At 40.2% G+C, this 21,716-nt stretch overlaps 1 protein-coding gene across 1 annotated transcript; it reads left to right on the top strand.

Moving 5' to 3' along the window:
• The first annotated feature begins 307 nt into the window (after positions 1-307).
• Positions 308-11,900, top strand: LOC119799206 (arrestin domain-containing protein 3-like). The gene is made up of 8 exons (XM_038309008.1): positions 308-829; positions 3,906-3,987; positions 4,348-4,495; positions 4,577-4,679; positions 4,803-5,059; positions 7,944-8,097; positions 8,188-8,342; positions 11,055-11,900. Exons 1-8 carry the CDS (start codon positions 550-552, stop codon positions 11,130-11,132), a joined length of 1,257 nt encoding a protein of 418 aa, XP_038164936.1. The 5' UTR covers positions 308-549; the 3' UTR covers positions 11,133-11,900.
• Positions 11,901-21,716: the final 9,816 nt, after the last annotated feature.

Here is a 21,716-nt window from a genome sequence, read left to right as displayed (position 1 = left end):
ATGTTTCTTTCTGTTTTCACTCGGTAAAGAAAAACAAACTGGGTTTAAACTCTCACACAGAGCACAGACGTGCCAAAATGCTCCTCCATCTTCCATGAACAGTTGTAGTGCCTCAGCTTCACCATTTTCTCTTTTAGAATATGTAATCTTCCGTAAAATAAGATTCTTTAAGGGCAAGTAGAGACACATCGCGGGAGAAAAGGCTGAGCTGAGAAGCTGCAGGCCGGCCGGTCGGAGCGCACATGCTCAGTGGGATTATTGTTGTTGCTTTTTTTTTCAAGCAGAGGCTTTAAGAGCGCTGCTGCTGCTGCTGACAGGAGCAGAGCAGAGAGGCTGAGCTGAGAGCACCAACAGAGGGGGAGAGCTGCAGAAGCTGCCAGATGAGCCATCCCTGACAGCTGCAGACCCGGCTCTATGCTGGGCACCCGCAGCGCCAGGCAGCGCATCCATCTGGGCCGCTCCCTTCTCATCAACTCCTCTTTACACTCCATTTTTTTATACATCTTCCTACTTTTATTTGTTTAATATTTTTATATAAGCATTTCCATTATGGTGCTGGGCAAAGTTAAGGCCCTGGCGGTCTACTTTGACTGCCTGAACGAGAACAACCTGCCCGTGTTCTCCGGGGGAGACCTGGTCTCCGGCAGGGTGGTGGTGGAGGTGACCGGGGACGTGCGCGTCAAGAGGCTGGACATCACCGCCCGGGGGGTCGCCAAAGTCCGCTGGACGGAGTCGAGAAACGCCGGAGCCAACACGGCTTACACCCAGAACTACACGGAGGAGGTGGAATACCTGCATCACAGCGACACCCTGATCGGAGAGGAGAGAGGTAAGAGGAGAGGAGTCTGTGCGCAAACTTCTGGAAACTTGGTGGAAGCAGAGCGCGCGGTCCATCAGCCGCAGTGGTACTGATGCAACAGCTGATGCCCGGAGCGCAGCTCCTCTGCTCAGCCTGTTCATCTGTACAAACTCTATGATCAGCAGCAGGGATGGAAACAGACGATTTTCCTCTCATTTCTGACCACTTTGGGTTTTATTATCATGGCTTCTGTCGAGGGTGGCGGAAAACTCAGACAAAAGTTACCAGCGCTTCGAATAAACATTAAAATCATAAAAAAAACACAAAGTGATCGTCAGGGTTTTGGGTCTCAGATCAACTTTCCTTCATAAATACACAAGGAAAGAGGATTTTTAGAGCTGACATCATTGATAAGAGCAGATCTGGCTACTCCCTTTGTTAGAAGCGGTTCAAACCTGTTCAGAAACTGCCAGAGACGGGGGAGGGGAGGGGAGAGCTGTGTGTGTGTGTGTGGAGGGAATTATGCCTCAGCTGCTGCCTCCACTTCACACTCTCCTGTTGTTCGGTTGCCTCGGTAATAAATAAAATAAGATGCAAAACAGACCGTTGAATTTAACCTTTTATGTAAATAAAAAGTGTCCAAGAAAGGTGTGTTCACTACTGGCCCTGCAGCCGCACAGGGGTCATATTAGGGGCCCATGTGAGGGACCTCAGGTCATCTGGGATCCATGGGCCATGCTTTGGGGGAGAAAAGAAGAAAGATCAATAAAATAATATTTTTTTTCCAATGCCTCATCTCCAATGCAGAATTCAAACACCTTTTTTTGTAACAGTTAGAAACTAAATCGACAAATTAGTTTTCCTAAAGTCTGCGTTCATGTAAATAATTCATTTGCATCAAATTTGGATCCACATGCTTCATCATTTCTAGATATTCAATTACTGCTCTCAAAAAACAGTGGTTGTATTCCTCCTCATATATTTATATATGTAATTTATTTTTTATTTTTTTGCAGTTTCTTTTAAATCTGTTATTTTCATATGCATGCATAGCTTGTATTTCCATTATTTCAATTTGTTGCTGGTTGCTCTGGTGAGTCAGTCAAATATATTTCTAGTCTGTTCTTTTACCCTCATTTTTACCACATAGTACTATGGCTCTCCAGTTTCATATATAAACGCAATTACAAATTTGTAAGAAAATCTAAAGAATTATTGGTTTTCCCTTAGACAAACCGAGTCTGAATAAAAAAAGAATAATGAAGATGTGTATGACAGCTACACAGCTGATTAAAATAATTATTGCCCATTTTAGGTTTGGTTTCTATTAATCACTTTGACCAAGTATACTGAGTTATTTCCATGGACCATACAATAGTGTGGATGTGTGCTTTAACTGAATGGTTAACCTGACTTAATATGATCTATTCCTCGAATGTGATCAAATTAATATTTTATACTGATAAATGGTCACGTCCACGTTTGAAAATTTGCTTTTTTTCATGGGATTCTATAAATCTGAAAGATTTATATCCAGGATGTGCCACTTTTTTCTCCAGCAGCAAACAAAGATGACCATTAGGTTATGGATATGGAAATGAAGCAGCCATTAAGGGTGTTTGTCAGTGAAGACTTCGCGTGAGAACAGCAGGTCCACCTGAAGTTCATCTTTTGAGTAACAACACCCTTCCTCCCTGCCTCACCCCTTCCTACTCCTTCTCAGGCCCAACACTGTACGACTCTGCCTCTGTGGGCAGGGACTCGCGTCTGAGTAGCCAATCAGCGCACGTTCCTTTATATGCGTCTTACGTCCCTGACCAATGAGAGGTCGAGTAGCGATGCGCTCGTTGGAGTTTCCAGCTCGAGTGAGCTGCTCAGTCTGGTTCATACCGGTCTACTCCTGCTTGAGCTGCGCTGCCGGTGACTGGGCCCGCGCGCACGCCCGCGCGCGCACTAACGTCCTCTCACTCAGCCGCACACACGAAACCTCCCCGCTCTGGTCACGCGCGCACACTGCAGAGATGCAGGATGAGGTGGCAGGAAGCGAGAAGCGGTGGGGTGGACTGAATACTCTTACACAACTGAGCTGATAGATGACACCAGAGATGAGGAAGTGAAGAAGGTCATGACGTTTCCCCTCCTCTGCTGCTGCACGCTCTGCCACACATGTTGATAGTTTATTTAGGACCGCGTGGGATTCTGAAAAAGCTTCAGATTAAAGAACGGCATCCATTGAAGTGCATGGAAAATGATACAACTTATATAATTAGTTACTTTAACACAATTGTTTTATGTCCCACCCTGCTAACATGAAACAACTGTGTTAAAGTAACTAGATATGATTAAGTAAAAGGAAAACAATTTTAGCATAATTTCTTTCAGTGTGTGTTATAATAAAGCATTTTTTGTTCATCTATTTTTTTTGGAAAACTTTATTCACTTATTCAAATTTTCTGTAGGCCTCCATAATTCCTAACATTTAGTTTTTTTATATTTTCTACAAGCAGCCAGTGTAATTGTCCTTTCAGCTCAGCTCTGTCCAATCAATTCAGTTTATTTCTATAGCACCAATTCACAACACATGTCATCTCAGGGCACTTTACAGTTCATCAGATCATACAGTCAAATTGATTCAATTAACAAAAGAAGCCAAATGACCCCATTCCAAAGGAAAGGACCCGTTCGTCCGTTTCAATTTACATGTTTTCAAAACTGAAAACATTTAAATTAAAAAAGACTGAATTGAAAAAGTTACCTGGATGGAAAGCAAAACGTCTTCAGAATGGGAAATTATTAAATTAAAGTTAATACACCAAGTTTAACTATTAAAATGGGAATATTATTTATTTTCTTCTCTGTAGTGCAAAACATAAAATCTAAACTTGGACAGGAAACAAATATTTTACACACGATTAAAAAAAATCTCTGAAGAAAAGGCCAACATAATTGAGCTGTTTTTTCCTTTGAGTGTGCTCTCCAGATACTGTGACTTTTTACCTGAATTAAATGTTGTTTGTTAAATGTTTTATGAGCATAAATGTTAAGGAGTTCCTGAGACTTCATGCTATCAGACAGAAGATTTGAACGCTTGCTATCTGTGTTTCAGACGAAGATGCTCTGGAGGAGGGCATGACTGTGCTGCACGCCGGCCTGCATGAGTTTGCTTTCAGCTTCAACCTGCCTCAGATGTGAGTGTGTACAGAGTGTTCTCAGTTTATTCTGCATGAACCGACCATTTTAGAATCTATAGGGCTGCCTTACAGCAGCTTTTTTTGATCAGATGTTTCTCTGGCAAAGCTACAGAGGTTTCCTTTTATGTTGGTTATCTGAGTCCCTCTTTGGGGCCCTTGAAGGTGCCCCGCACCTCTGCCTAAAGCCTTATTTAAACTAACTAACCGTATTTGAAGCAATTAAAACTAACCCTGTCTCAGGGAGCCACAGTTAGGGCAATATGTTGGATCGGCAAGTTTTAGCTCTGAAGAAAAAGGCAGGAATTTGAGCTGGACCACCCAGTTTTCTGACCCCCTCCTCTTTTCTCTCTCCTGCAGGGCTCTGGCCACCTCCTTTGAGGGGAAGCATGGCAATGTGAGGTACTGGGTGAAGGCTGAGCTGCACCGCCACTGGCTGCTGCCTGTTAAAGTCAAGAAGGAGTTCATTGTCTTCGAACACATTGACATCAACACGCCTCTCCTGCTGGTAGGAGCTGCTTCCTCTCGGAAACCATTGGTGTGTTAAAGTGTGTCGCCCGCGGCTAAATCTGATAATGTGTGTGAGCAGGCACCTCAGGCTGGAACAAAGGAGAAGACGCTGTGCTGCTGGTTCTGCGCCTCGGGTCCAATTTCCCTCAGTGCCAAAATAGAGCGAAAGGGGTACACACCAGGTGAGCCACGCCTCTTCTTTAAAATTCATCCTGCTCTTCCTCTCAGTATTCCCCTCTAAAGTTTCACCTATGTCCCTTCCTCTCTCAGTCTGACAGACTGATCTCTTCTCCCCTCTCTCCCAGGTGAGTCCATTCAGATCTTTGCCGAGGTGGAAAACTGTTCGTCTCGTGTCGTTGTGCCCAAAGCGGCGCTCTACCAGACACAGACCTTCTTTGCCAAGGGCAAGGGGAGGCAGATCCAACAGTTGGTGTCCAACCTTCGGGGAGAGCCTCTCCAGCAAGGGAAGAGCCAAAGCTGGGAGGGCAAGCTGCTCAAGATCCCCCCGGTGTCCCCCTCCATACTGGACTGCCCCATCATCAGAGTGGAGTACGCCCTTGTGGTGAGTAATTCTTATTCTCTGGATATTTGCCAATAGCTGTTTCCATACACAATAAATTAGCTGTTCAGACTTTCTGGGACTCCTTCATTCAATTAAGGTCAGTTTATTTCTATAGCACCAATTCACAACACATGTCACACTAAGCATGCTTGTAGTGACAGTAGGGAGGAAAAACTCCCTTTTAACAGGAAGAAACTTCCAGCAGAACCAGGCTCAGAGCGGCCATCTGCTGAGGCCGACTGGGGGTCAAGGAGACAGACTTTATTAAAAGATTGACTTGTGACAAACTGTAAAATTAGAGCCTTTCTTTTCTCAAACACAGGTTGCTTCTATTGCAAATATATGTTTTCTAATATTGGAAAAGATGAAAAGCTTTAATAAACCTCTAAAATGTATATAATAGCACCAATTCCTTAATGACCTGGTGTTCCGATCAGACCAGCATACCCATATTCAATACCCGTTAACGAAAAATAAACTTTAAAATACCTCAACAAGCGTGTATCCCTTTAGCCATGAACAAAAAAAATATTTAATTACTTACTTTTTGGTGTCTTTTAAAGCGTATGGCGACCTGATCTTAAATTGCTTTTTTGTTGTACATGACTAAAGGGATATACGCCCAATGAGGTATTTTACAATCTATATTTCCTACAAAACTAAAGGGATAAACACAAATCTGATGTCTTGCGCGTGCATATTGATTAAGGTATGCTGATCTGACAGAACACCGGCCAAAATGTTGCTGGTATAATAATTAGCATTATGTCATCAGTTAGCGCTGCAGCTCCCCCTGTGGTAAATAATAGACCAAATTCACAGTAAGGATGTGGGAAAAAAATCGACTTGGCAATATATCTTGATTTTAGGCTCCCTGATATAATATTGATCTTCCACTTCCTGGTATCGATTTTTAAAAAAGGCAAACATTTTTACCTTAAACAGCGAAGGAAAGGGGCTACCTCTGCACGCCACTCTAGCAGATGGCGCTGTGGAGCATTTAGCTGGCACAGAGCCATATATGTAGTTGAGGCAGTCACAGTGGAAGACATGGATTGACTCAAACCCCAAACACCATGGATACCACAATAATTAAATGATCAGTATGTTCTGATTGACTTTTACAGCACTTGCATTTTTATTTACACATTTAATTTGATAGCAGGGAAAATATCTCAATATATAGTGATTTGCAATATCATGATAAAATCGTATTGCGACACAATTATTGTGACACATGTCGTAGGGCTGGGCGATATAGAGAAAAAGCTTATCGATAAAAAAAATGCATATTGATCGATATCGATAATTATTGAAAAGATTTGAAACCATATTTTATATGCAGCTCTGCCTGGACTTTTTATAATATTGCTAAATGATTCAATTTTAATAAAAAACACAAACACAGACTTCAAATTAAATCTTTATTTAACCAACTTTTTTAACCATAACAGAATTGTTTTAAAGAAAAATAACTTAAGAGGCCTGAGTTATGTTATTAAATACTGACAAAGAATAAATTAAAGTGACCAGAAAAGTGACCAAAATAAATATAACAAATAAATAAATGCCCCCCCACCGCCCCCGTTTCCTGCTTTAACCTGAGTTATTACTTTGAAGTTTCTGGCCCCAAGTCGGGGCCTACACAGCTCGTACTACTGCGGGTGTGAGCGGCTGAGATGATAAAAAAAAAAAAAAAAAAAGTTGGTTGTGTTATCAGACTTGGTTTTCACTGGTTCCCGACACATTTTCCAGATGACTGTGGTTTGTTTTTGGTCCGACTTGCCATGACCGAAATACTGCCAGACTGCCGAACTAAAAAAACCCTTCTTTGAAACAATTTCCTCCGCCTCTCCTTACTGCACAGCTTCATGTGCTCTGTGTTGTGGTTTGAGAGGGCGGCGCTTTGTGACGGCATGCCTGGGTCCGCGATTGTGATTGGTTGGGAGGAAGCAGTGACTAGCATAAACCTACATGCTAGGCTACAATGAGAAGGAAGGAAAACTGCGTTTCTTTTTTATCGAACTTTTATCGACCCTCTTTTTTTCTATTGCGCCACACGTCTATCGATCGATATATATCGTTATTGAATTATCGCCCAGCCCTAACATGTCGCAATACCCATGCTGATACTCACCCCTAATTCGCTGAAACTAAAGTTGTGTAGAAACATAAACATTAAGATGCTGATAAACTGTTTTTATCTGTAAAACAGTTATGAAGCACAGCTAGCGATCGCAGGAAGTCAGAAGAGCAGGAGATTGAAAACAAACTGAAATCTCTTTGCTTTTTTTAAATTCTTTTATTTTATTCCAGTGGCAACCAAAGGGGTGGATACTTATCATTAGCCAACTTTTTTTTATTATTGTTGAGAATGATTCAATAACATAAGCCAATTGACAGTAATTAATATTTTTGACATTGAATATTGAATCCTGTCTTTCCAGATGTGTAGTTATCCTCACAAGCTAATGAATATTCTGATAATCCACATTCAAATCGTTTTGCTCAGAGCTAATAAAGCTTTATGGCTCGGTATCCATGCATGACGGTTTCTTTGTTTTCACCTCTCCAGCCTCTTGAACTTCAGCTCAGTTGATATATTTTGGGTAAAGTGATATGAGGGCGCTGTTCAGGGCTCCATTGTTTGATGTTTTTACTGGAGAAAGGGTGGATAACAAGGTTAAGATGTTTTAGGCAGCAGGGGGGTTAGACGCCCGGTGTGTTTATATTACATGAACGTGTTTCTTTTATTGTGGGTCAGCATAGTGACGGTGCCTGCAGTGTGTCTGTTTCACTGCCTGCAGCTGGATTGCATCAACACAAACAGACACCAGTGGCCCCTGCTAAGCTGAGAACATGTCCTTCTCCCTCGTCTCCTCAGGTGTATGTGGACATTCCCGGCGGGTTGAACCTGTCCCTTTCGTTGCCTTTGGTCATCGGCACCATTCCGCTCCATGCTTGCTCCACCCGCACCTCCAGCATCAGCAGCAGCTGTAGCTCCGGGAGCTGGATGGGTCTGCCAGAAAGACCTGAGGGTATGTACAAGCGACTATGTGGGATACTTTTCTCACCCGGAGAGGCTTTTCAGAACAGAACCATATCTTACCCCTGCTTGTCCTCTGCAGCTCCGCCAAGCTACAGCGATCTGGCAATATCAGAGGCTCACAGGCGGAACTGCCTGCAGGGGAGTGATAGGTCTGATGGGGTGGGAGAGGACCAAGGATCTATGCTGACATACATCACAGAGTTCAGATATCTTCCCCCGCCACTCTACTCTGAGGTACAGTAAACACACTTACACACGCATGTACCCAAATTAGTTTTTCAGCGCCGTTGATGACGTAGTAAACATTAAAAAAAGGAAACATTACTTATAAAAACACACAAATAAGAACCTGAGAGCAATTGGCAAAATACTGAACTGGAAAACTGAAAAATAAAGGTTACAATAAAATAATCTAAAATGTTGTCATGTGTCTCTAAAATAAAAAGTTTAACATAAAAACAAAAATAGATTCCACAAAATAAGCCATATAATATATTTGTAAAAAAGTGTTGGTTTGTTTGGTTTTTTTGCAGAAAAAATAGCATTCTTTGCTAAATGATAGCAAGTATTACTGATTAGGTAAAATTTATGTATGCAGAACCCTTTAAAGCTTCACAGTTCATTCACTTCAAACGCGCTTCATAGGATCTGATGAAAACAAAAGTTAGTTTTAAAGGAGAAGTTTGGTTTTTTACACTTTAAGCCCATTTTCTGTAGTGTCCAGGATGAAATCGAATGATTGACACCAAAAGTTTGACAATTGCTCCTGTCTCTGCTTTTTGGCTCATTTAGAATCAACCCCTGGCTGCTTTAGAATGGCTTCCATAGAGCATGTCCGATAATGTCCTTAAAACAACCTTAAACGTTCTTTTTTTTAAAATATGCTACTCACCGTGTCGTCAGCGCTGTTCAATGACGTTCCAAAAAAAGTTTCGTAAAGAAAAAACGTTCCTGTAGTGTTTTATTTAGCATTTTGTAAATCCCATTGAGTTCTGTTGGAATAGTCAATATTCCGCTGCCACCGGAAACGGAAATGGGGCCTGTTTACACAGTTGTAGTCTTTTCGCTTCACTCTGTGTACTCCGACGTCAAGGTGCTAACGTCTCTGTTAAACACTTTAAAAAACTCTGAAAATGGAATACGAAAGGTGGATTCTTGAATCTCGACGTCGGAGTACACAGAGTGAAGCGAAAAGACTACAACTGTGTAAACAGGCTGCATTTCCGTTTCCGGTGGCAGCGGAATATTGACTATTCCTACAGAACTCAATGGGATTTACAAAATGCTAAATAAAACACTACAGGAACGTTTTTTCTTCACGAAACTTTTTTTGGAACGTCATTGAACAGCGCTGACGACCCGGTGAGTAGCATATTTAAAAAAAAGAACGTTTAAGGTTGTTTTAAGGACATTATCGGACATGCTCTATGCAAGCCATTCTAAAGCAGCCAGGGGGGGATTCTAAATGAGCCAAAAAGCAGAGACAGGAGCAATTGTCAAACTTTTGGTGTCGATCATTCGATTTCATCCTGGACACTACAGAAAATGGGCTTAAAGTGTAAAAAACCGAACTTCTCCTTTAAGTTTGAGGCATGAAAGTAAACATTGCTGGAATATCCAGCATAACATTTTCTGCCTTCATCTGCCAGATTAACGACACACAGAATATTTTTCGAAGCCTTTCTGCCGTCACAGATAATAAATTATTTTTATGAAGTTCGAGTTAACGTCATGTCATGCAGGGGGGTGGAGGATTTACCATTAGGCAATACTAGGTAGTTGCCTAGGACCCCAAGTTACTGTGGGGCTCATAACACTCTCTTTGCATTTATGGTTAATACAACTATAATTTTTGTGCACATTACTGATGTTTTTGATAAAATTCCTTTACTTAAAATGCCATCAGAATGCTTATGATATAGAGTGTGTCTCAGCCCCCCCCTTCAGTGTCCACCATATTGGATCAGTCCATTTGCTGCACATGTTCAGAAAGGTCCAAACAGACAGCAGCAAAACATTTGAAAACAAACGATGCAAAGAGCAGTGTTTCCAACTTTGAGCTTTTTTCGCTATATTTAGCGACTTTTTAGACCCCGGTAGCACTTTGATTTCAGAAAAGAGCCTAGCGGCACATCTAGCGACTTTTTTTTTTGCTACTGGAGACTTTGGCAACAACATCTAAAAGCAGCGAACTCTGCTCTCCAGAGCAAGTAGATTGGTAACCCCGCCTCCTGCTCTCCTCTATCTTGTCTGCTGTCATGATTTATACAGATATTATTTCATCCAAATGAAAAATGGAGAACAGATAAGCAGATCATGGCTTGTCTACAGCCTTTTTGGAAACACAGGAAAGAGAAACAGCTAAGTGAGCTTAGTGATTGGCAAAAATCTCTAATTTCTTTTGAGACGGCATGAAAAGTCAACTGAGTACAATCAGAGAGGAAACCAACAAGACAAAATGTAAAATGTATGTTTATTCTATTAAAATTTCAGTATCTCTATAATGGGTCTGTTTCATATGTTGTCTTCTCAATTCAGAGGGTCCCCTGCCTTTCTTTGCCTAGGGCCCCAAATTAACTAGATCTGCCCCTGGTTATGTGTGCTAGAGAGAAGCTGTTGTTAAACCTTGTTTTACTTTATAAAATAGAAAGACAAAAGGATTATAAAGGTGACAATAAACTAGAGCCCAACTTTCTTCATGTGTTTCTTCTGAAGAATTTAGATCTGAAAGGCATATAAAAACTTATCGATATCAGGATAATAAACTAAAACTAATCCCCAAAGCATCAGCTGGTTTATGCATCGAAATGTTGTTAATTTATATAAAGTAAAAGACAAAGAAAGAATATTTTATCCTGTTAGGAGGAAGCAACAGAATCCATACATAACAGTCATCTAAGTAGAGTCAAAGCATCCATCCTGATTTCTCCTTCCTTCCCTCCTCAGGTGGACCCTTACCCTGACACAGTGGAGGTCTGCACTACTGCAGATGTCAGACGACCTGATATGTGTCCGTCCCGCTGAGAGGATCCTCGAAAAAGTCTCCACAAATGAGACAGGATCAAACTCACCCGGAATTCCTGAAGGATTTCCCAACAGTATGTGTCACCGTAGATGTGGCTGGACCCTACCTGACCTGAGGACAGCCAGCTGATGGAGGAAGGTGGTGACCCACAGACCACATGGAGCATGATTACGCTTCCTGTCATCAAGACGAGGACACAAAGAGCGTCTTTTGGCAGCGCGCTGAGAAACTGTCCCTCTGCTGCTCAGAAGGCGTCTCCTCCTGCCTCATGGAGAAGTTTGCTCAGCTGTTTCCCTCTCTGAACGCCACGGGTCGACATGCTTCACTAGACTTCAGAGTCTGTAGTACTCTCAGGGGCACATAAAGATGAACACTATCTCCACTGACACCATAGCTCTGGCCGGAAGGCGGAAACGATCTCTTATTTTAAAGCGAGGTGAAATTCACAGATTGTCCGACCCAAACCAGAAACGACTTACAGAAATGTGTCGCATCAACGACCAACTCAAGGGCTCTGAGCTCAGCTTGAGTTTGAATGTGTGTGTGTGTGAAAGGGTTACAGGGTGTGTGTGTGTCGATTTAAATGTTAAGACAAAGCACAACATGGACCAACCCAAACAGCGAACCATATGTTGCCTGTTGGTTTCTGCTTTGAGATGAGCTTGGTGTAGCTGCAGATTCTTCCACATCGGATGGATGTTAGAAAAAAAAGAAAAGAAAAAGTATAAAATAAATGTTTACAAATGAATATACCAGATTAAGAATGTTCAAACACATAATATCTTCCACCTAAAGTTTCATATTACTAAGTGCAATATATTTTTTTACATTTTGAGTTCTTTTGCACTAGTTTTTTTCATGTACTCTGTCGCTGTTTATTCAATCTATGTGCATTATATATATATATATATATTATTGTCATGATCTTGTTGCTTTCACGATCAACTTTGGATTAAATAAAAAGGTTTATTTTCTAAAATAATCAATGGCTCCATCATTTGTTGCTGCAACAAGATACAATAACTGCTTTTGTTTTTGTTTTTTTAACCCTTTGAACTTTTCCACAAAAAAACTTCATTTGAATTTAAACAACTTGGCCGACATCAAACATTTTTGAAGAGAAAGGATTAATGTGTAGCTGTAAAGGTCATAAATACAACTTTTTCATCATTTTTTTTAAATTAACACATTAAAAGGTCATATAGAGTCGTTTAGGATTAAAGTATTCATTTTACACAAAAACGTATAAATAATAATAGCTGGGGTTTTTTTTTATTCGATGGCTCTAAAAACAGAAGTATTTACTTCCAGTTATGATCCCAAAGCCGATTCAGAACTAATGGGAAATGGTAATGATGAGACATGAGCCCAGATAATGATAGAGCTCAGAAACGGCAGATGACTTATGGACAAATTTTGAATTTCCAAATCTTATTGCTTTAACTTTGCTGATGAAAAGGACATTTTAAAAAGGATACATTACATGTAAGATTAGCGGCTCGCTAGCTCATGTGGTAAGTCACCCTATCCTAAAACAGGGTTCTTATCCCAGCTGGGGGTAATGAGCTGCCAGGGTGGGACCTTAGGGAAGACCCTAATACGGTCGAGGGCATTTTGCTTGGAATCCTGGGGTTCTGAGTTTGAGCCCAACTCCCACCGACTGGGACTCTGAGTCCCTGAGCAAGATCCTTAAAGTCGTAGGGAAGCAGCTGTTCCGAATTCTACCGAGTGGTGCACGACTTTACACGAGTGAATAAAGTGAATTGATTGGTCGTTTATCAAGGGGGCAGGATTGTGGTGGAAGCTTCACAAGCAAGTTTGGTGTCTCGGAAGCATCTTGCTAACCAGTTAGCGACTTCATGCTAGTATTTAGCACTAAATTGGTGACTTAGAAACGACACTGTCAAGCAGGCACGTCCAGAGGGGGGGGCTAAGGGGGCTTGAGCACCTGCCCCTTTTGCTCCATGATCCCAATGTGCCCTTTTGGTCCCTTTTTTTTTTTTTTTTTTTTTTTTTTTTTTTTTTATAATTTATTATTTATTTGACACATGTACTGAAATTATTATTATTATCTTTTCTTTTTTGGCAAGATAAACAATACAATAAGCCCTCCGATCACATTGTTACCTTTGACCTTTTGCCGGTGACGACGCACTTGCCTCTCGCACAGTCAGATAAGGCGGCTAACTGCGGAGCTAAAGGTAGCGGATATTCCACATTACACTGTGGCCGCTGCTCATTTGGCCCTAAGCAAGATCAAACATGATCGGACGGATGGCTATGTCTTCAGTCTGCACCGCCTCTCCAATGTCAACCTGAATAGAGATGTAAGTGAAACCAAATGAGCCCCATGGATGATGCAGTATTGTTTGATCTAAAACACTGTTTACTCTGTGCTTTTAGTCTTTTACATTGAAAATTATGTTTTTTAATTCACAAAAAACTGTTCTGTAATGATTACAGAACAGTTTTTTTGTGAATTAAAAAACATAATTTTTGGTGAAAATACTGGAGTAGGCTTCCTACTTGTCAGACAACGGAAAACTTTGAACGTTGTATAATTTCTCTACTTTAGCAAAGAGTAGCGGTTTAAACGGAGGAAAGTAGTTCTTTCTCTGAAGAACTACTGAGCGGGAGGAGACAGCCAGGTGAGGAAAAGCTGTTCTTATCTATCGATTCAGTATGTTTATCATACAGACATTAGGCTGTTGTTCTTGTGCTATGAGCTAGCTGCTAGCTAATGACTTTGCTAGCAAAGCAAGATAACTAAAAAGCTTCCCTGTGTCGTTAATGATAGTAGGACATTCTTCAGTATTACTTATGCAATAGGGGCACATCGCCCGTCAAAAACCTATCATCTCCATAATGGATATATGTCTGATTTTCTAATTTCCTTTGCTGCATGATGTACATTTCATTTATTCTAGCGTTAGGTAAATGTATCTTAAAGGAGAACTCATCCAAAACTACCATGATAGATATATGATAGATATAATGTATGAAGCTGGTGCAAACAAAACTGCGCAGCTTATGCAAGGAGGATCGGTTGTCAGACCTTTTTGTTGGCAATCGAGAAGGATGTGCCAATCATTCACAGTGAGGTCATTAACATTTTTAAAGACATGGCTAACAGAAAACTGCTGCTGTGAACAAAAGAGAACAAAAATAGCAAAAATGCTTAAAAGATGGGAATTTGTTTTTAAACAGTTAAATCACCATGACGGAAAATAAGTTTTTGCATCATAATCTTGGATTTAGTTTGGGGGGAAAAGAAAGGCAAGAGACTGAAATAAATAAGACATTGACCTTCACTCAACACAGAAAAGATGAGACAATGAGGAAAAAAAGAAAAGAGAAACTGACAAGAAAAAACGAAGAGGAAAGATTGAAGAAAATGTATTTAGGTACTTACAAAATACACTAAGACACAAACAGAGTAGGCTTTTCTCATGGTGACATGCATTAATAAAATGTTTGTTTTGTTCTTTTTTTTCTGCAGTTCTAGTTAAAGTTTGATGCAGCAGCTCTGCTTTTCTGAATGGACCGTCTCCATCTCCACTGTCAGTACAGCAAACCAGGCAGACATTCTTTTTTATAGATTACAGTACACTAAAAGGTTGCATTGTGCCCTTGTATGCATTTTTTACAGTTTAATTCTGTAAAGACAAAATATGTCTGGTGGTCCAGCTCTGATTTACATCTTTGGCTAAATTGCAGGTTTGAATATTGTAATACTTTCCTATAACAAAATAGACCTGCAGAAAGAAATTACTAATAAAATATTTTACATATGCATAGTTCTATGTTCTATGTAGAGATTTCCCTTAGCTTTGATTGTATGTCTCACAATTTTGTAATTTATCATTGTTCATTAAACTCTGAAAGCTATGTGACTTTGTTAATATTCTGTCCTAAAATGCGATAAGATGTGCCCTTTTTTTTTTTGAGCACCTGCCCCTTTAGTGGTCTCTGCACGGCCCTGCTGTCAAGGAACGCTATGGACAGCGGAAACATGCAGGAGGAGGAGAGTTTAGTGTCGGAGGTCGTGGATGAGTCTCCTCCATCATCCATTTTTTATTCAGAGGAGGAAAGCGGGGATGAAGATGTTGTGGAAGAGGACGCCAGGGCGGCAGAAGCTTGGTTTGGTGTAGAAGGCTTCCAGCCGTACATGTTTGAGCCCTTGCCTCGCAACGCTGCCAGTTCTGTTAGCTCTACGCCTGCTGAAGACACAGACGTCCATCCCCGTGAACACTGGGACGCAACTCAATGGGAAAGGAAATTATTCTGATTTCAACCGTTGCGTATATTAGCTGCAACATATGAATCCAGATGCTATGACCGGAGAAATTTGATTGACAGATGACTATTGATATATGATTGGCTGGATTTAGGTGTTCAGGCTGACGTATAACTAACTGGCCTGCAGAAGATAATAAAAAAAAAAAACAGATTTTAAGACAGGATTTTTTTTTTTTTTATATAGAAATTTTCTAAATTTTGGGACAATATTGTCTGATAAAGAGTACATTTATATACATGTTTAAGCCGGAATGATATGACATTTGAATATGACTTCCCTACGATGGGCTAAAAGCAGAGAGTTAATTTCGTTGCTCTTTACTTGTGACAGTTTAATGACAATAAAATGCTGGAAAATAAAAATAAAAAAGATTAGAGAAAAGACGAATGATAGAGAGATTGGGAGGGTTAGAGGTGAAGGAGATCACTGAAAGTGGAACAGTTGAAGAAACGAACAAAGATGAGGAAAATAACGTTAGCATAAGCGGTAAAGAGGAGGAAGTTTCAGTTGAAACTGATGGAGAAAATGAAGGCAGGCAGGGAATCTAGCCCTCCTGGTACTTTCTGTGGTTATTCTCTGTAGAGGTGCTAGTGCAGAGATGCTAGATTTGGTTCCTCTTTATGAGACGTTTAGCTGCCCAAATCCTAGATGTCTGAAATCTGAAATCCTGTGGTCTTTTCAGTTATTTTTCTGAATTTATTTTATTTTTATTTATTTTATAACTTATTTTTATTTATTTTATTTTTGTGTTGTCTCAATGTTTTCTTGATCCCATTTGGATATAAGAGATTTCTGATGTATTCGCTGAAGAGGTCCAGCATTATCATCCTACCGAGGCCTTTCTGTGCCTCCTTTGCCCCTCATGTAAAATTTTCTCAAATGTGTGATAACTGTGATACTATTATTGCGACGTCAAACCCAAGTTTTCCTTGATGTTTTCCTTAAATGTTCTGAACTAACCTAAACTAACCTAAACCTAAAACCATAAATTTACTGGTTTGCATCAAATCATCTGTGGCTTAATTCAGTGTCACAGTGTTGATTGTAATGCTGAATATTGCAGAGCTCTGGATATAAATGCTGTGAAGGACTCAATATTCATCACGTCACCATTAATTCTTTGACATTACTTTGCCTTCTACCTGCTTAAGGTTTTGCATGAAAGTTAATTTTGGCAGATTTTAGGGTTGCATCAAACAGCAGGAAGCTACACCTCGTCTGCACACGTTCAGCTGAGTCTGTTCTAGAACAAAATCTCTACACAAAACAGCAAATTCACTTGCATTCTGTTTTTGCTCAAAGTGCTAATTTCCAGTCACCACCAGGGCCATCCAAGGCAAACAGTAGTATAATCCCGGATTATATAATCCTGTTTTGATTCAGATAACCATTGAATGGGACTTTATACAGGTCCACTTTAATTAAACCTTTTACCAGTTTAAACTTAATATATTAGACATTTGATCTTTTGCACATTTTTAACATTTTTATTACACTTCAGTGAAATAATCATTTTAGTTGTTATAGTTTCTTCCTTTTTCTGTTGTACTTTTTACAACCCCTTTCTAAAACCAAAAGAATGCATGAATATGCTACATGAATGGTACAATTTTAGTGCCTCTAACTAAATATAAAATGAAAATAAATTTCTAAATAAATACTTTTTTTGTAAAAGCCGGGACCTTTCAGGAGTCTATGTGTCTGAGAATGAGGCTGTTTGAACTGGGTCCTTCTAGTGCATCTCAGCATAGATAATTTTGTTTTAGATAGGAACAGTTTTTATTTTTTATTTTAGCACTTCCTCTCTAACTTCAAATTTTGGACGTTTGTAAATGTGATGCGATGGAAGCAGATTGTCATAATGGTTGATATGAGCAACTTTCCTCTGAGGGCACAGCAGGAATGCAAGCAAACTCAGAGAAGGCCTTATCAGTGTGGGGTAGATATAAGCATCAACAGAGACATTTTTTTAGACTTGAAGTGATCAGAACGAGCTGTTTATAGCAGCTCATCAGCTACTATGGAAATATGTCATTTTAGCAAACTTCCCTCTCCCTCTGATCGCTCTGTTTTATTTTGACCCCCACTGAAGAACACACAACTCTCACATTCCAGCACACACAAATGATGAGAGGTCACATGAAAAATGTTTTGGCTCTGTTATACAGGCGCGTCTGTACGGCTGATAAACAGAAACTGGTTTGAACTGGATGGTGGAATGGGGAGAGGCAGCACAGAGAACAGAATAGTCCTGCGTTGTTGTTCCAGCAAGGTACGAACAGGTCACAGAATAAGAAAAACTACCAAACATGTTAATAAAATAACAGAGGTTCAGGATAAAGGTGGAGGATATTGTCTTTTTATGGGGTTGGATATATATCTGCAGAAAAAGCACCAGAAACAAGACTTTAAGGGGGCGTGTTTTTCACCGAGTTCAAACATTGCAAAGCATTAGTTTCACAGTTAAATAGCATAAATATGACAGAAGCTTCAGCATTTGTTATTGTTATGCTAAAATGCAGAGCGCAGATGTCAAGTAACAAAGTACAAATACTTTGTCATGTTACGATTAGTGTTGCGCCTATGCCATTTTTCGGCCCCGATACCTCGCTGTGCAGTATTTGCCGATACCATCTGTTGGAAATTGGTGTATGTGTGTATATATGAAGAACTGCATCCTACTTGGACGTAAAATAATTGCCATCAAGCTGCTGCCTACCTTTGTTAAGCAGGAAAAAGACTAATATAAAGTGAATCCAGTAGAACTTTTTACTGCCTACCTGGAATGGGTGACAATAGTTGAATAAACTTTGGGCTCTCAAATAGTATCGGTGTCCTATTTGTCGTTACTTGCCGATACCACCATTTTAGCGCTTGATCGGGGCCCTGGCTGATACTGGTATCAATAACGACACAACACTATACTAAAAATTTCAGCTACCTATATATTTTGCTGGAGTAATTATTTTTACACAAACTTTCTACTTCTACTCCTTACATTTATTTTACAATTATCTCTACCTTCTATTCCTTAAATTTTAAGAATAGACTCGTTATTTTTGTTTCATTTGAGCTAATTTTCATTATGGTTTGTTGGTATTTAAAAAAAAATTTAATCCATCAAAATAATTTGTTTCATTCAATTAATTTCTTTGTGGTTGAACTCGGTGCTGCAATTCAATTCAATTCAGTTTATTTCTATAGCATGAATTTACAACACATGTCATCTCAAGCACTTCAAGGCACTTCACCAGATAATCCCTTCAAATGGATTCAAAGTTTTCTCTCTAATAAAAAACAGTTTATTGCATCGACTCATTGACTCGAATGCAATCCCTCACACTGCTTTTAGCAAGAGTGGTGAGTAAAAAAAATCCCAGTCACAGTCAGAGAAACAGGACTACACTAAAAAAACAGGCCGATCTCTAACATCTATAAACAAAGGTGTTGATGGCAGCAGCACAGCTGATATTTCTCTCCAGGATGGAGTCACAGCCAAACAGGAACAGTTGAGGGAAAGCCATTACTGCACCAACTTGTTGTTCACTATATAGCAAAATAAATAGCTTTTCGACATGATGCACAGTTAAATCTGACACTGTTACTATTAGTTATAAAAACAAGAAAATTAAGGGGAAGAAGTTATCATCCAGAATTGTAAAAAAAAATGTTCCTTTAATAGAGTAGTACAGTAAAGCTTCTGTTATTAACATTTTCCTGCATTACTTTTTTACTTTAAGTAGTTTTAAAATGGTACTTTTACACTTTTACTTCAGTACAAAGCTTAAGTTGATTCTCTAATCTCTACAAACGTGTTTTTAAACAATAGGATTTCTACTTCTACTTGAGTAATAAATATTAATACTTTTGACACCTCAGCTGCAGATATATTCATAATGAAGTGTTTTTCATTAAAACCACACGGGACATTTTATAACTGATAAAAAATATGTTATTCCGAGCAACCGAAGCATTAATCTCATTCACATAGCATGCTTCATTACATTCACACTCTTGACAACTTCAGGGTTTTATGTCAAGGAGACTTTATCATGAGGCAGAGAATACTGGAAATCGGCTCACGGCTTCTCCTCCCACTAAACCGCAGCCACAACACTGGTATAAAGAGGTGAATGATGGTAAAGTCGAGGGAAAATGAGCAGCAGCCTCCAAATTGGTTTTGTAGAGAAAGATCTGAACTGTTTTTATTCAGCCTCTCCAAGTCAACCCTTCAATTCAATTCAATTCAGTTTATTTATATAGCGCCAAATTCACAACACATGTCATCTCAAGGCACTTTACAGTTCAACCAGATCATACAGTCAAATTGATACAAAGTTTTCTGTCTAAGGAAAACCAGTTGATTGCATTGACTCATTGACTCAAATACAATCCCTCACACTAAGCATGCTTGTAGCGACAGTGGAGAGGAAAAACTCCCTTTTAACAGGAAGAAACCTCCAGCAGAACCAGGCTCAGTGTGAGCGGCCATCTGCCGAGGCCGACTGGGGTTCAAGGAGACGGAAGCAGAGACACAAAAAGCAGCTGTTCTCACTCCCACTCTATCTCTGAGGGCCAGAAAGAGCGGGATGCAGGTGGAAAAAGGGTCCCAGCGTTCTCGCGCACCTCGCTCTTCTAGCTGGTCCATCTTCACGAGACGTTTTCCGCATTCATACAAATAACTGCTGCTTACCTTACCAAGGCTGCACTTTAAAAAAATGAAATAGTCTGGAGAGCTGTACTTAACGAAATTTCTTTGTGTGTACAAAATGACAAAAAAAAAATCGGACTAATTCTAATGCTACGCTACAACTCAAACTGTACAAAGAGACCACAGAGTTTAAAAGTTCACAGCTCACGATGTATGTTCTCACACTGCAACCCGACGCTCTGATGCGATCTCCCTGCTCACACTGTACGTCCAAAAACCACCCGTCGGATTCAGCACTGAGAGATGGCACTGGTAGGACTCGTCAATTTGGAAGAAGAAGAAGAACTCCCTTGTTTGCTCATGTGCAGTGCTCGAGGTTCTGGTAAATCGGCTCGTAGCTCTGCTTCAACAGCAGGATTTCTCCAAGAACACCTCATGAAGGCCGACTGAATTTCAGACATGTTTGATTTTCTCCCGACCTTATGATTATTGATCGGGTGATGGTAGTGAGAGTCTGATCGCCCCTTGTTACACCCTGTATACACAACTAAACGACGCAGGATGCACGTTCAGGCTGAAGTCAGCCCAATCGAAAAAATTCTTGCAGGACTGGAGACTCGGCCCTAAAAGGGCAAAAAAAAAAGATCGTACAGCGTATGTCCGGCTTTAGAAAAGCTTGATGGAAACAGCAACATTCAAATTAACTCACAAAATTTCACTTACAATACATTTTACACTCGTTTGAGCGAACTCCATCATTCCATCAGTTTTCTTTATTTAGCACCATCCATCTTGGCACCTACTGGTTCTTGTCTTTGTTTCAAAAATGCATGATGCTGCCAAGACCATGTTTCACCATGAGGGTTTGGTGTTTTGTAGGTTTGTCTGGGCTAAGCGTATGTTCCACCCACACAGCTTGATAGCCACTTCTCTAAGCTCACCATAGGTCTGTTGACTACTTCTCTGAACAATGCCCGCCCATTTTATTCCTTTTTCCATAACTTGATTGCTTGAACAGATCTCTGTGAGATGCTGAAAGCTCTGGTGTCTGCTGTGTTTCTTGTTCCACACCGGGCTGTTTATTTACTCATTTTCCCCAACCTTCACAGAAAATAGGAATGCAATCTGCAGAATTGTGCTTTTTGTGCCCAGTCCTCTGTAAACAATGCCTAAGGACAGGGGTTTTATAGCCTAACATTTCCTCCTTCTTTCTGGTCACTGACCTTGAGGAGATGATCCCTTAGGTGATATGAGTAGATTGAAGCTCACTGGTTTTATTTTTTTAGTAAACATTCAAAATTAGGGTATTTACAAGGAAGCAAGTCCAACAGTGTCAACTCAAGTTTACATGTTTGCTTAACATGCATAAATTCAAGCACCAATACATGCACACAATGTTCTCTTTCATGCAAAGTGCCCAGCAGGAATGTCGGCTGGAGGCCAACTCACAGCCTGTCCTTGACGGCTTCTAAACAAAGCTCAGGTTGGTCTGCTGAGGAGCTCGCTCCATTTACTTCAGCTGTACACTTAGTGCACTTTAAAGCCTTAAATACTTTGCATGTAAACATGCGGTGCATCCATCCAGCAGGCAACTACTTACAACATAAAACAATTGCATTTTGGTTTTGGTGT

The sequence above is a fragment of the Cyprinodon tularosa genome, unplaced genomic scaffold (assembly GCF_016077235.1).
Source record: "Cyprinodon tularosa strain WSP-4 unplaced genomic scaffold, ASM1607723v1 ctg653, whole genome shotgun sequence".
Taxonomy (NCBI): domain Eukaryota; kingdom Metazoa; phylum Chordata; class Actinopteri; order Cyprinodontiformes; family Cyprinodontidae; genus Cyprinodon; species Cyprinodon tularosa.
The sequence above is the reverse complement of the archived record's forward strand: the minus strand, read 5'-3'. Positions and strand labels throughout refer to the sequence as shown.

Coding starts and splice junctions, on each gene's coding strand:
- LOC119799206 (XM_038309008.1), top strand. CDS start 550: ATGGTGCTGGGCAAAGTTAAGGCCCTGGCGGTCTACTTTGACTGCCTG. Junction 3,988..4,347: donor AGCTTCAACCTGCCTCAGAT/GTGAGTGTGTAC, acceptor TCTCTCCTGCAG/GGCTCTGGCCACCTCCTTTG. Junction 5,060..7,943: donor GAGTGGAGTACGCCCTTGTG/GTGAGTAATTCT, acceptor TCGTCTCCTCAG/GTGTATGTGGACATTCCCGG.